At 45.2% G+C, this 14,623-nt stretch overlaps 1 protein-coding gene and 1 long non-coding RNA gene across 35 annotated transcripts in view; one reads left to right on the forward strand and one right to left on the reverse strand.

The window, feature by feature from the left end:
- MAP4 (microtubule associated protein 4) overlaps positions 1–6,605 on the reverse strand; it is a 198,103-nt gene extending 191,498 nt beyond the window's left edge. For 11 of the 34 annotated variants that reach the window (XM_045492767.1, XM_045492763.1, XM_045492759.1 and 8 more), the window contains exon 1: positions 6,070–6,591. In XM_045492767.1, the coding sequence (XP_045348723.1) occupies positions 6,070–6,401 (332 nt within the window). In that variant the 5' untranslated portion in view covers positions 6,402–6,591. Of the gene's footprint in view, positions 1–5,210; positions 5,248–5,494; positions 5,685–5,753; positions 5,887–6,069 lie in introns of those variants that run through there. The other 23 variants (XM_045492748.1, XM_045492747.1, XM_045492740.1 and 20 more) reach the window with 12 other exon arrangements.
- Positions 6,337–14,623, forward strand: part of LOC123605623 — a 57,424-nt gene continuing 49,137 nt past the window's right edge. Inside the window, exons 1-3 of the long non-coding RNA XR_006715830.1 lie at positions 6,337–6,393; positions 8,090–8,202; positions 11,630–11,708. This is a non-coding gene — a long non-coding RNA (uncharacterized LOC123605623). The remainder of the gene's footprint in view (positions 6,394–8,089; positions 8,203–11,629; positions 11,709–14,623) is intronic.

Consider the following 14,623-nt stretch of genomic DNA (forward strand, 5'->3'; position numbering starts at 1 on the left):
AAGGGATCATCCTGAATTCCTTAATCACTTCATTTCTAGGGCTTAACACAATACCTGGATCAGACCATACGATCTGTAGCATGTCCACAAGTCGATGCCCAACATAATAAAAGGTTTAGAAAGCACATTTCATAAGAGGTGGCTAGGGGAAAAAACTGTTTAGTCTGGAAAAAACTTAAGTGAGACAAAATAATTCCAGAAAAGGAATTATACTTGCTGTCAACATTGTCAAAAGTTAAAAAAAAAATCTAAAAACCAGGAACTTCTTTAATTAAAAGGAGCAATCCCACCAAGAAGGGATAAAGGAGGCCCTGTAGTTAAGATACTTGATAGGAAGAGTCTGCTTTGCATGGGATCAAGCATAGCACTAGGAGTGAGACTAGGTCATCAATTCCAGCTGCCGTCACTCACTTCCTGTTTGGCCAAGGGCAAATGACATCACCTCTCCACTTAAGCTAAAAAACAATAATTTAAAATACCAATATTACAGGAGTATAATTTGAATTAGTTAACAATTATTGCAAAATACTTGGGAAATTTACTTTATGTGATAACGAAAACTGCATTTTCCTACTTTACACATACACTAAGGCTGAAGAGTTAAATAAATCTATTATAAATAACAAGAGCCAAGTTTCTCACTGTCAGAGAAAGAAGTTACAAAGAGGCAAGGAGAGGAATGCTAGAATAAACCTGTGGTACTGGACTAGAGTCAGAGAGACCAGTATGAGTGCATGTTCACATTCATATCCAGACAGATATGGAAATAAACACAAATATGTATGTACACCTGGGCCAGTACACACACACGTATTTCCTAGCTCTGCCCTCTAGGATGGCCTAGAAGCAGTGACAGCTCAGCATTAGTGAGTACACCTAGTTCATTTAGAAACCAGATCCTGGTTTCTAAATATTTTCTTCCAATAAAAGAAACCAGGGCTCCTTGGAGAAATGGCTGATTCTAGGGCTGGGGCAGGGAAATACAAGATGAGACTGGAGCACCTTGCAGCATCAGGAAGTAAAAAGTGCTCCAAAAAAAAGAAAAGAGGAACATATCAAAAACACCTAAGTGTCAAACGGCCAAAGCCAGAAGAATGTGAGCAACAACATACAGTATGACAACCCAAAGAAAAAAATAAATATTCGTGAATCCATACTGATATAAATGAGTAACTAAATAAACCAGGGGCAGGGGTAGAAGGGAGTGTACAATCTTTCTTACAGAAGAATTCCAAATAATAAATGTAGAAGGAATGAGGGAAATAGAAAGTCACCACTACAATTACACACTAATTGCTGCTGCAGGCAAATTTCACTGATGAATGCTAAAATTAGTGGATGAAACTCAGATCTTTGTATAGCCTCACAGAACCTCCCCCAAAATAGTTATGAATCACTGTGGGTGATTTGAACTCAGACACAAATTCTTTGACACTCATTCCTTCAAGAGGTAGAGCTTCATTTCCTTCCCCCAGAAATGGGCTTGACTTGATGACTCATTTCTAGCTTCTAACAAATAAAGTAAGGAAATGGAAAAACAGTCACTTTAGTGAAACCAAGAAGATACTACCTTAATCAAATTATCAGGTTAACATCAGTAATAAGTCACATTGATATCAGATATCCCCTGATATGCAATATGATGTGACAAGAAGGGCATACCATCTCTGGTATTCTTCCCCAAAATGCACAACTTCAGGCTAATCATGAGAAAATACCTGAAAACCCAATTCAGGAACATTCTACAAATAACTGCCACTCTTCAAAGGTGTCAAGGAGAGAAAGGCAAGGAGAAGCTGAGAAACTGTCACAGATTGTCAGAAACTAGGGAAATAAGATATCTAAATACAATGTGGTATCCTGGATCAGATCCTATAACAGAAAAAGAGCATCACTCTGGAAAAACTAGGGAAATGAGAGAAAAGCCTATAATTTACTTCATAATATGGAACTAATACTCACTTCTCTTTTTTAAGTTTATTTTTATTTATTTTGAAAGAGAAATAGAGAGCAACTGGGGGAGGGGCAGAGAGAGAGAGACAAAATCCCAAGCAGGCTGTCAGTGCAGAGGCCGAGGTGGGGCTCAAACTCATGAACCATGAGATCATGACCTGAGCCGAAGTCAAGAGTCAGACCCTTAACAAAAATGAGCCACCCAGGCACCCCAACTAATACTGGTTTCTTAATTTTGATAAATGTATCATGGTTACATAAAATGTTAAAATTAAGGAAAGCTAGATGAAGTTTTGTACTATCTTTACAACTCTTCTGTAAACCTAAAGTTACTCAAAATAAAATTTTTTATTTTTTTAAATGTTTAAGTTTTTAGAGAGAAAGAGTGTGCATGCTACGTGAGCAGCAGAGGAACTGAGAGAAGGGGAGAGAGAATCCCAAACAGGCCCCTGTTGCTGTCATCACAGAGCCTGATGCGGGGATTAATCCCAAGAACCATGAAATGACCTGAGCTGAAATCAACAGTCAACACTTAATCCACTGAGCCACCCAGGCCTGCCTCAGTTTCCTTCTCAAATGGACCAAATCAAATGAACCACCAAGATGACTTCCATTGGGTCAAAATGCTTCTCAAGATTTTCTTACATTTTAAGGAAACATAAAACCTGCACATCAACTAACCATGCTTAATATTTAAAAAAAGAAGGAGGGGTGCCTGGGTGGCCCCTGCAGTTAAATGTCTGACTTTGGCTCAGGTCATGATCCCTGCACTGGGCTCTGTGCTGACACCTCAGAGCCTGGAGCCTGCTTCAGATTCTGTGTCTCCCTCTCTCTCTGCCCCTCACCTGCTAGCACTGGCGCGCGCTCTCTCTCTCTCTCTCTCTCTCTTTCCCTCTCTCTCAAATGTAAACAAACATTTTTTAAAAAATAATAGAGGGAAAAAAAAGGAGAAGGGGGTGCCTGGTTGGTTCAGTCAGTGGAGCATATACATGACTCTTGATCTCAGGGTCATGAGTTTGAGCCCCATGTTGGGGGCAGAGGTTACTTAAAATAATAATAATAAAAAAGGGGGGGAAAAGAAGAGGAGGAGAAGAAGGAAGAGAAGGAGAAAGAGGAAGAGGACAATGGAGAAAAGCAATGCCTAAATTTGAAGTGTCAACCTCACAAATTTAAAGAGATAAAAGATGGATCGCCAAATTCAAAAACAAAATTGGGAAAAAGAACAAGACACTGAAATCAAAAATAACTCACTCTCTCTGACTAAAGCTAACCCACCTAACCTGATGTAAGAAAGAGGTTCAAACCACACAAGTCCTCCTTCACACAGGGGAACACGTACTTCCATACATACCCCCAATCCATAACCGAAATAAATATCACAAGGCAGTATCTTTCCCAGCTCTCAAACCATTTGAAGCAAGCTTGGGAAACCTGTCCTACTCTCCCCTGAAAGCCAGAGTATGTAATTTAAAAAGTTTTCATACCCTCAAAAAAACAAAAAGTAAAGATAGAGCTAAGCCACCTAGACATAATAAAATCCAGGTGCTTCCTTCACTGTCAAGCAAACAATGGAAAATGATGTTAACATGTAATGTAAGGTTATTTGCAATTTTGAGAATTTTAACACAGATAAATATATGCTGAGATGACAAATATATGAAGAGAATAACTTAAACACACACACACACACGCACACGCGCACACACACACACACAACTGAGACAAAGTGGGAAAACATTTTTAGAATCTTCCCAGCACTGTCAAACATCGATATATGTGTTCACACAATTGGGAGAAGAAGTTAGACTCACTAGGTTTCAGTAACTTGATTAAAACATCCGCCTAAAGGGGCACCTGGGTGGCTCAGTCGGTTAAGCGGCCGACCTCGGCTCAGGTCATGATCTCGAGGTCCATGAGTTCGAGCCCCAGGTCAGGCTCTGTGCTGACAGCTCAGAGCCTGGAGCCTGTTTCAGATTCTGTGTCTCCCTCTCTCTGACCCTCCCCCATTCATGCTCTGTCTCTCTCTGTCTCAAAAATAAATAAAACATTAAAAAAAAAAAATCCGCCTAAAAACATCCAGGGCCCTTAGTTCCCATTCTATAATCAACTGCCTTTTTATTACTGATTTGGCTGCCCAGAAACAAAGGAGGTGCCAGTGGATAATTAATTCCAATTGTGTACATGGCACTTTATACTTTCCATGTAAATAAACTGGTATCTGGTTTATCAGTCTCTAGTGAGATTACTTTGCATGAATAAATTCTCAAGCACTTGAGTCACGCCAGTGTGAATCAAAAATTTCAAGTTTCTAAACTACTGGGGGGAGGGGAGGCCAGAGAGGGTCAGAGAGACCTTGATATGGATGCCACTTCTGATACTTAACTATCTGTGTGACTCCTTATTCCTGTCAGTCTCAATTTCCCCATCTGTAAATAAATACCTACTAGTACCCGGAAGATAGCAAGTGCTCAAAAGGTGACAGCTTTATTATTTTTAAGCCAAATGTGAGAGGAAGACTACCAGTGATAGAGAAGCATTTCATTTGAAAAGTAGCCTGAACCATCAAACCACTTCAAGTTTTGAAAGACACGGGGGGGGGGGGGGGGGGGGGGGGGGGGATGTGCCATCCCAGAGAGGTGTGAGAAGAGCAAAGTTAAAAAGTTGCAAGTACCGGCTGCCCTGTACAGTTCTCGCTTAGCAACTCCAATGTTGTCTACCAAACACCCAGCCGGTAATAGTTAGAGCATGACAACTGTTCACTCTAAATCCATGTGCTCAGCTTGGATTCAGGACTGATTTATAAAAATAGCTGTTGCTGCTGCTCTTTGAATCTCTTTGAGCTGATGACTGGGCAGTGTTACCCTATAGGCCTAGAGCAGCTGTATTCCCTCACCACACCCATTTCTCTGCCTACCCAGCCGAGCTGACGGCACCCCCCCCCCCATCTCTGCAGCATACTATTCTCCCTCTTCCTGGGCTGAGTGAGCAAATTACAAGCACAAATATCCCCTGATGCAATGCCACAACCATCCCTGGGAAAGCGCAGTGGCAGTTGCCAAAAGCTCAGCAGCAGGGAAACGGGCGGGAGACACACACACACACACACACACACACACACACACACACACACACGAAACACTGCAATGCTATGCAGCCAGGGAGAGGGAATCGAGAGGCCCTAGGGAGCAATACTGTAACCGAACCAGAGGAGGGAAAGGAGAAAGGGGGTTTCCAGAAGAAAGCTGGGTAACACTAACCTTCCCGAGAAGCACGTTTTCACCCCAGGTTTGGGTCCTAAAACACAAAACGAGGCGTAATCACTGCCTCCTCCGAAAAGAAGTAAATGCATTTAATTTATACGTTCCTGGGTGGAAGCAAAAACCCCAACGTTCCCCCACGGGGTAATTTCACCAAAAAAGAGTTCAGGCAACACACCAGCGGAGAACCTGGTCCAAGTGCTAAACCACCATCTCGGTTCGGGGTAACGTTTCCAACTGCCCCCTCCCGGTCCCAGTCCCAATCCTCCCATCCCCTTACTTACTTCGCCGTCTCGCAGCCACACACTTAGTCCCCCAACCCAACGCTTAGTCTGCCCAGTGCCGGAGAGGACGCACGCAGGGAGCCTAGGCTGGGGCCCGGTTCTCCAGACCGCCCCTCAGCCCCGCCCGTAACCCGGGACTGGGCACGCTCTCTAGCTCGCATCAGCTCCACCTCAACTGACCCCCACAAAGCCTCACGGAACGACCTCTGAGTTTTTCTACGTCCCCGAGCCCCACCCAGGGCCCCAGACCGCAGCCGACCCTCGCTCCCCGAGCGCAGCCCCATCCCGAGCCCGAGGCGTGCCGCTCAGCCCCACGCTCCAGACGCCCGAAGCCGGTCCTCTCAGCCCGCTCGGCCCCAAGGGGCCCCGGGATCGCGCCCCGAAGCCTAGAAAGATCACGCCCTCAGGCCCCCTGACCTCCCGCCCCCGCGTCCCGCAGGCCCGCGGCCACCGCCCTTCCCCGCCCCGGGCGGGCCTTGCGGGGTCCCGGGCAGCCGCAGAGAGCGGCTCGGGCAGCCCCCGGGAGAATGGAGAGGCCGCCCCTCCGATCGGGCCCCGCCTGTCGCCGCACCTACCCGCCGCCGCCGCGTCGGAGCCGAAGCCGGAGGGAGCCGGGAGAGGGCCGGGAGGAGCCGGGAGGAGCCGGGAGAAGTCGGGAGGAGCCGGAGCCACCGAGCAAGCCCGTGGGGCGGGGCGCAGGGAGGCGGCCGCTTCCTCGTCGCACTCTTGAGGGCCGGCGCGGGGGCGGGGCGCCGCCACCGCCTATCCCGCGGGCGCCGCGGTTCCGACCAATAAGCGCGGTGGGGGCGGGCGGAGGGCTGTGGCAAGCCAATGGGCGCCGGCCCCGCCGCCTCGACCTCGCAGTGGTAGCGGCGCGAGCGAAGGGCCGTTGGGGCGAGGTACGCATGGGGGCTTCAGACTCCCTCTCCCGCCCGCTAGGGCCCGGGCGGCCAGCGGGCACAGCGACCGCCGCCGCTGTCCTGTGCTGGACGTTGCTTTCATTCAGAACTTGGGTACCCGGAACTGGGAGGATGCGAGCAGCCGGGCACACGCGGCCGGGCCCGGGTCTCCCCACCCGCGGGGCCTGCGGGCTCTGTGATGTAACCTGGGAGGGGCGCGGGGCGGGGCCTAGGGCGCGGGCCAGCTGGTCGCGGGAAGGAACCATAGGGGGACGGGGACGCGGGTGTGGGGCCTCTCCAGGGCTGGGCTGCCACCAGCCACAAGTGACGTTGCTGGTTCAAGTTGAAATGTGCTGTAGGTGTAGAATACACACCGAATTTCCGAGACTTAGTAGAAAACATATATAAAAATCTCATAATTTTATATTGATTATAAACTGGATAGTTGATTACAAAATTGGTTACAGTTTTAGATATATTTGGTTAAATAAAACACATTTAGAATAATTTCATGGGGCACCTGAGTGGCTCAATCGGTTCAGCCTCCTCTTGATTTCTGTTCAAGCCTTGATACCAGGAAAATGATTTGGGGATCAGCCTTAGGTGGGGCTCTGTGCTGAGCGCGGAGCCAGCTTGGGATTCTGTCTCCTTCTCTCTGCCCCTCTTCCGCTTGTGCTCTCTCTCCCTCTCTTTCAAAAACAAATAAGCATTTTTAAAAATAATTTTTGTTTGTTTGTTTGTTTGTTTGCTTTTTAAAATATGGCCGCTAAACTTAAAATCCCTATTTGGCTCGCGATATATTCCTGCTGGATAGCAGTGGTTCATAAGGAAAAGGGACAGCTAACGCCTCTTGAGTGCTTATTATGTCCCAAGCACTCTTGTAGGTACGTGACACCCAATAACTCATTTAGTTGCCAAAACAATGCTTTATAATTGGTATCAATGGTCCCATTCTCATTTTACAGATGAGAAACAAATACAAGTTTAGTAATTTATCTAATGACCACAAGCCAGCAATCAAGTGTGGTGCTTTTAACTCAGGCAACCAGGCACTGGGGCATGTAGTCAGTCAACCTGTAGAGCAGGCTGGTTACCAGAAAGAACACTGGACTTGGTTGAAAGCCCTGGTTCAAGGTCAGCCCTGCTACTTTGTGTGTAACTTTGGGAAATTAAGCTTTAATTGCCTTAGTAAAAAATGAGATAATGCAAGTCACCAGCCTGTCATAGCCCCTGTTACGGTGACCTAGAGGTAGCATAGTGAGGTAAACTTGGACTCTGGACCCTGAGTCCCTGTGTGCAAATCTGGGAACTGCAACCTACAAGTTATGTGAGCTTGCGGGAGATTTTTAATCTCTCTGTACCTCAGTTTCCTTAACTGTAAAATGAATAATAGTCACACCTACCTTATTAGGGTTGTTAGGCAGATCAAATGTGTTGATATAAATAAAGTACTTAGCTTGGCCTAGCACTTAGCAAGCATTTACAGAGTACTACTCAGAATGACTTTAAAGAAGTATTTATAGCCTATACAAATATGAAGGAATGAAGGATAAAAGGATAAGTGGAAAAGGTATAGAACTATGAATTTGGAGCCCTGGAAAGAACTTTAGGCCAATCACGGAGAACTGGAATGACTAATTAATAAGGCAGGTGTCCTGGGACCAAACTCAAAGCTTTTCCCCTCTTTCACACCCAGACTCCAGAGCAGGGGAACTAACCATTGCAAGCCTGAATTCATTCATCCAACAGATACTGAATGATGATCTGCACATCAGAAAAGGCCGCACAGTGAGGGGCATTTATAAAAAGGTAAATAAAATAGGTTTCCTGTCCTGATGAAATTAGCATTATTTCATACCAAAGCCCACAGATTTTGTCCAAGCATGCACTTAACTGTTATAAGGAAAACACACGGGTGGGAGCTTCAAAAGTTACTCTGATCCTTCCTGCTGCCTGGAGTAGCCAGCCCCAGTGCCTGTCCTGGGGCTTCAAGAATAGAATAAGCTGTGAGCTCTTTAGAAGTCAGATGGCTGGGAAAATTCAAAAGTGTTGGAATCTTCCATTCCTTCTTTAAGGTGATAAAGTCACCATGTTTTATGTATCCCAAGCTAGACACTCAAAAGTCATTCTCAGTTATTCCCTCCCTTCTCCCCACCTCAGGCCTACCAGATACTCCTTCTGCCTCAGAAACATCTCCACCAACACTGATGCTGTTCTGGTTCAGTCCCTTTTCTCTTTCCTGCCACAGCTACTTCCAAGCTCTCCCTCCCACCTACTTCAGTCCAAGTTACACAATTTAGGCACCACCCTCTCCAGTTCATACACATCGTCCTGCACCCATTCTCTGCCTATCACAGCACTCACCACATATGTGGTAATTTTCGTGTAAACATGCATCTGCCCTAGTAGATTTTTTTCTCAAAGTACAGGTTCGTTCTGTTTCCCCACCTCCAGATTTAACATAAACTTCTTTTTTTTTTAATGTTTATTTATTTATTTTGAGAGAGAGAGAGAGCCCGCGCACATGCATGTGCTCTTGGGAGGAGCAGAGAGAGAGGTGGAGGGAAAGAAAGAGAGAATCCCAAGCAGGCTCCCATGCTCAGCGTGGAGCCTGACATGGGACTCAATCTCACAACCGTGAGATCATGACCTGAGATGAAATCAAAAGTCAGGTGCTTAACCGACTGAGCCACCCAGGCGCCCCAAAACTTTACAACTTTTAGAAGAAAATACGTTTATGGAGATACCTTGATGCTCTCAAGGTAGGGACCTCTGGCTGAAATTTCCTGGTACAAACACTTATCAGATAAATACGCAATATTTACATACCAATTATTATCATAATTTACAATGTTTATGTTAGAATTCCCTAGGGAGAGGGAAATAAAAGTACATGGATTAGGATTTGAATAGGATAGAGTCATAGAATTAAGAGCCAGAAGGGTTTTTTGGGGTCATTTAGCCCAAACCATTTTCAGGTGAGGTAACTGATACATGTCAAAGACCCACAAATAAGTGGCAGAATCCAAACTTGAACCTATTTTCTGATTCTCAGGCAGGAGTTTGTTGCACCCACCCCTTCTTTCATCTTTAAGATGCTGTAGCAAAGGGGTGCCTGGCTGGCTCAGTCAGTTAAGCGTCCAACTTCAGCTCAAGTCATGATCTCACGGTTTGTGAGTTCGAGCCCCACGTCAGGCTCTGTGCTGACAACTCCGAGCCTAGAGCCTGCTTCAGATTCTGTGTCTCCCTCTCTCTCTCTGCCCCTCCCCTGTTCACACTGTGTCTCTCTCTTTCAAAAATAAATAAACATTAAAAATTTTAAAATAAAATAAAATGGTGTAGCATAGGGGTGCCGGGCTGGCTCAGTCAGCAACTCTTGATCCTGGGAGTTGTAAGTTTGAGCCCCACATGGGGTGTAGAAATTACTTTTAAAAAATAAAATAAAGTCTGTGCTGACAGTTCGGAGCCTGAAGCCTGCTTCGGAGTCTGTGTCTCCCTCTCTCTCTCCCCCTCCCCCTCTCATGCTCTGTCTCTCTCTCTCTCTCTCTCTATCAAAAATCAATAAACATTCAAAAAAATTTTTTTTAACAAAAAGATAATAAAAATAAAATATTTAATAGATAGATAGATAGAGATGAAATGGTGTAGCATAGTGATGCAGCAAACATTAAATACTAACAACTCAAAAGTCCCCTGCCACCTCCTACTTTAGTGCCTGGACACTTATCCTGACTCCTTTTGCAGTTGGGATTGCTATGTGCCTCACTGGATGGAGCAGAGCTTTCAGGTAAGTCTTTATAAAAAGACAAACTCAGCTGCCTGGAATACAGACACAATGCCTAGAGGTGATACAGCCATCTTACGATGGTAAGGACAAAAGTCATGGGCTGAAGGTGAGGAGTAGGAAGATAGGAGAAGACTAGGTCCTTAGCATCCTCTGGCAGCTACACCTATCTGACTGTCCCCCTCTGGACCTCTTGTAAAGTAAGGAAAGTAACCCCTATCTCTGAAAGCCATCGTTAGTCAATAAGTCTCCAATGGTATAAGCCACTATTTGCCGGATACGCAATCCAAACTGGCACATGGAGTAAAAGCCCTGGATTACAAGTTAAGAAACCCTGTTACAGTCCCAGCTCTTCCAGGAACAAGCTGTATGGCCTTGGGCAAGCCATTTCCCATCTCTGGGCCTCAGGTTCCTCATGTCTATCACAGGAGGTAGAACAAGATGGTCTTCTCACCTCTCACTTTCTGTGATTTCATTCACTGTGCATGCTACATAATGTGCAATGGGGGACCTCCTTTCCCTCGAAATGAGACTACCTCTTTCAAGGTTCCCTAAGTGTTTCCTTGTTCCTGTAACCACAGGACTAGTTACAAAGGTCTGTCCCTTTCGAGCGAATGTGATAAAACACACAGTTTGGGGGCATTCCCTTACACAAATCCCCCTAACTAGGTCCCTTTTTCCTCTTCCTTTGCTTAGTTTTATTCACCTATTCCCAGAGGGAGCTCAGAAGGGGGTTCTACTCTAAAACTAATGGAGCACAGCGCCCCCCTCTCTCCTAAACTTGCTATGTAATTTCTCCTCTTGGGGCCTCAAATTCACTGTTCGTTAAATGAGAGCGTTGCAGACAATGACAGCTCCAGATTCTGTGTCTCCCTCTCTCTGCCTCTCCCCCGCTTGCACTCTTTTCCCCCCTCTTTCAAAAATAAATAAATATTAAAAAAAATAAAAATTGTAAAGTTTTATGTTTTTCTGTAGAAGTCTTACAACCCTATTGTGAGGTTAATTCCTAGGTACCACAATGATTTTATTTTTTTCCTATCACATTTTGTAAATGATTACTGGTATATAGAAATGCTATTCCTTTTTGTATGTTAACTTTATATGTAGTAACCTTGCTGAACTCTTTTCAATTCTAATAGCTTCAAGCTCCAGAATTCTAAGGCTCAATTACACCTTCTAGATTTTATTTCACTTTGGGATAGTGCTTCCCCAGTTACTAAGTGCTTTGCTCTCTGGTACTGCTGGTTAGCCCTTCTATAACTCTGAGTTAGGCAGGGCTTGTATTGTCATCCCTATTCTGAAGCTGAGGAAACAGATTCAGGGATGAGGCATGATATGCCCAAGATCACGCAATTAGTAAGTGGCAGATCTGGAACTAAACACCACGTCCTTTCATTCCTTGCCACTGTACCTAGATTTTGAAATTTTCTTCCCTTTCCCTTTTCTCTCTAGGATCCACTTCCTGGCTACAAATCATAACTGCTCTTAGCTGTGACCCCAAGACTGCACACAGTGATGCCCTCAGTTCCAGGTATTCGGTACTCTCCCCAGGAACCTGGCTTTCCCTCAATTCTTCTTCCATCCTCTGTCCTGACCCTCAGTCCTAAATACAACCTCCTAATTTCTTCCCAACTCTGACTCCAAGCATCCCATCCCATCTGGAACTCCAGTGGTTATGTCAATGTCTGGAACCACGGTCTGGCCCTTTGTAAGCTGCTGTACTTTTTTTTTTTTTTTTTCCAACATTTATTTATTTTTTGGGACAGAGAGAGACAGAGCATGAACGGGGGAGGGGCAGAGAGAGAGGGAGACACAGAATCGGAAACAGGCTCCAGGCTCTGAGCCATCAGCCCAGAGCCCGACGCGGGGCTCGAACTCACGGACCGCGAGATCGTGACCTGGCTGAAGTCGGACGCTTAACCGACTGCGCCACCCAGGCGCCCCTGTAAGCTGCTGTACTTGACACAGCTCTCATTTTGGTTCTGTTATTCTTCTGCACCTCACTGTTCACTCCATCCAACCTCTTGTTCATCATGTGAAATCCCTAAAGAGATCAGATATGGTCAGAGAAGATGGGAACTGGAAGGTCCTTTGAGGGCTTCCAGGCCAAAGACCAAGCAGAAACTGTAAATGAGAAAGCTGATTAGTTATAAAAGAGTGGGCTGGAGGGGCACGTGGGTGGCTCCATCGGTTAAGCCTCTGATTTTGGCTCAGGTCGTGATCTCCTGGTTCATGGGCTCGAGGTGAGCCCCACAGCGGGCTCTGTGCTGCCAGCTTGGAGCCTGGAACCTGCTTCAGATTCTGTGTCTCCCTCTCTCTCTGTACCCCTCCCCTGCTCATGCTCTCTCTCAAAAATAAAATAAACATTAAAAAAATTTTTTTTAATTAAGAAAAAAGAAGAGTGGGTTGGAGACTGTGGAGAGCACAGGGCACATGCCCCAACTCCAATCAGTTGCTTCCAGTTGCTGGAAATGTGGGCCCTGTGTGGTGGGAGAAGATAGAGCCAAACTTTTATGTGCAGTGTCCTGGCTGTTGAATGTCAGCAAGTACCATGTAGGACATAAAAATTAATTGATTAATTAAAAAGGGGCTTCTGAGTGCCTCAGTTGGTTGAATGTCCAACTCTTGATTTCAGCTCAGGTCACAATCCCAGGGTCGTGGAATCGAGCCCCACATTGGACTCCTCGCTAAGTGTGGATTCTCTTTCTCTCTCTGTCTCTCTCTCGCTCTCTTACATAAAAAAAAAAAAAACTAATTAATTAAATTAAATACCATGTAGGACAAATGTCTGTGGACTGGCGGCTCTCAGGTTGCCAATTTACAACCTCTGCTCTGGTCCAAACCCATCACCCATGGATAAGGAGACTGACATCATGCAGCAGATCAATAGGAGAGAAGGAGGCAGAACCCAGCCCTCAGACCCATTCAGAGCTCACCACCATTACTCACAAGCCGAAAGCAACCCAGCTGATTTAACAAGCCTCTAGTGAGAGCCTGCTCTGGGAAAGATGTTCTGAGAGGGGACCAAGATGAAGGGATTCTTTTAGAAGATGCCTGCCGTAGGTCCTTGGCACTTTTTCACTTAGCTTGAGATCACACATTTGACAGGTTGGAACAAACTAACATATTTAGAAAAGGGATGCTCATGTCCATGGAGTTCTTGTCAGCACAGTCCTCACTGACTGAATTAGGATTCCAGGGACCTTGCAGTAGAGCATTTTCCAAACTTTCTGTTTAGAAACCATTTCAAACTCATTGAAAAGCTGCAAGGATAAAAATGGTATATAGCACTCTCATATACCCTTTACCAAAATTCACTTCTTTTCAACGTTTTCCCCATTTGCTCTATGTACTACACGCACACAACAAAAACATATTTTTCGAGCCATTTGAGGGTAGGTCACATACATGATGGCTTTTAAACCCTGAATACTTCAGTGTGCATTTCTAATAATAAATATATATCTTATAACCACAATACAGATATCAACTCAGTAAGTTAAAATTGACTCAGGAGTTTGATCCAATCTACCATCCGTATTTCAATTTTGTCACTTGACTCAGTAGTGTCCCTAATTTTTTTCTCCTCCAAAACAGGATCCAGTCTAGGATTAAATATTACATTCAGTTGCTATGTCTCTGTAGGTTTCATTAATATGGAACATTTTCACAGCGTTTGTATGTATGTGCATGTGTATGTACGTGCATTTTATGAAATTAACACTTTTGAAGAATATAGTGCTCTCTCTTGCTCGCTCTCTCTCTCTTTTAGAATGTATTTCATTTAGGGTCACCTGGGTGGCTCAGTGGGTTGAGCGTCCCACTTGGGCACAGGTCATGATCTTGCAGTTTGTGAGTTCAAACCCCGCGTCAGGCTCTGTGCTGACAGCTGAGAGCCTGGAGCCTGCTTCGGAATCTGTGTCTCCCTCTCTCTCTGCCCCTCCCCCACTCGTGCTCTGTCTCTCTCACGCTCATAAATAAACATTAAAAAATTAAAAAAAAATAGAATGTACTTCATTTGGGTGTCTGATGTTTTCTCATGGTTAGATTCAGTCTAGAATACAGTAGAAATGATGCCATGTCCTCCTCAGGGCATCGTATCAGGAGGCATGTGGTATCCATCTGCCCCTCACTAGTGATATGAATTTCAATCATCAAGTTACGGTGTTTTCTGATTTTTCCAGTGTATTGTTGTTGTATTTTCCCCTTGGAACTAATAAGCAATCTGTGGAGAGGCACTTTAAGACATGTTTACATCCTGCTCCTCATCAAAATTATCCCCTAGATTTCACATCCATTCATGAGTCTTGCCTAAACCAGTCTCTACTGTGATGGTTGCATAGTGGTGGTCTTTCCATTCCACTTCTCTGTCCACATTTACCTGTTGACACTCAGCATTTTGAGGTAAACTGTATGCCTTCCATCCGGAGGGGTGCAGTTTTGGCC

The sequence above is a fragment of the Leopardus geoffroyi genome, chromosome A2 (genome assembly GCF_018350155.1).
Source record: "Leopardus geoffroyi isolate Oge1 chromosome A2, O.geoffroyi_Oge1_pat1.0, whole genome shotgun sequence".
Classification (NCBI taxonomy): Eukaryota; Metazoa; Chordata; class Mammalia; order Carnivora; family Felidae; genus Leopardus; species Leopardus geoffroyi.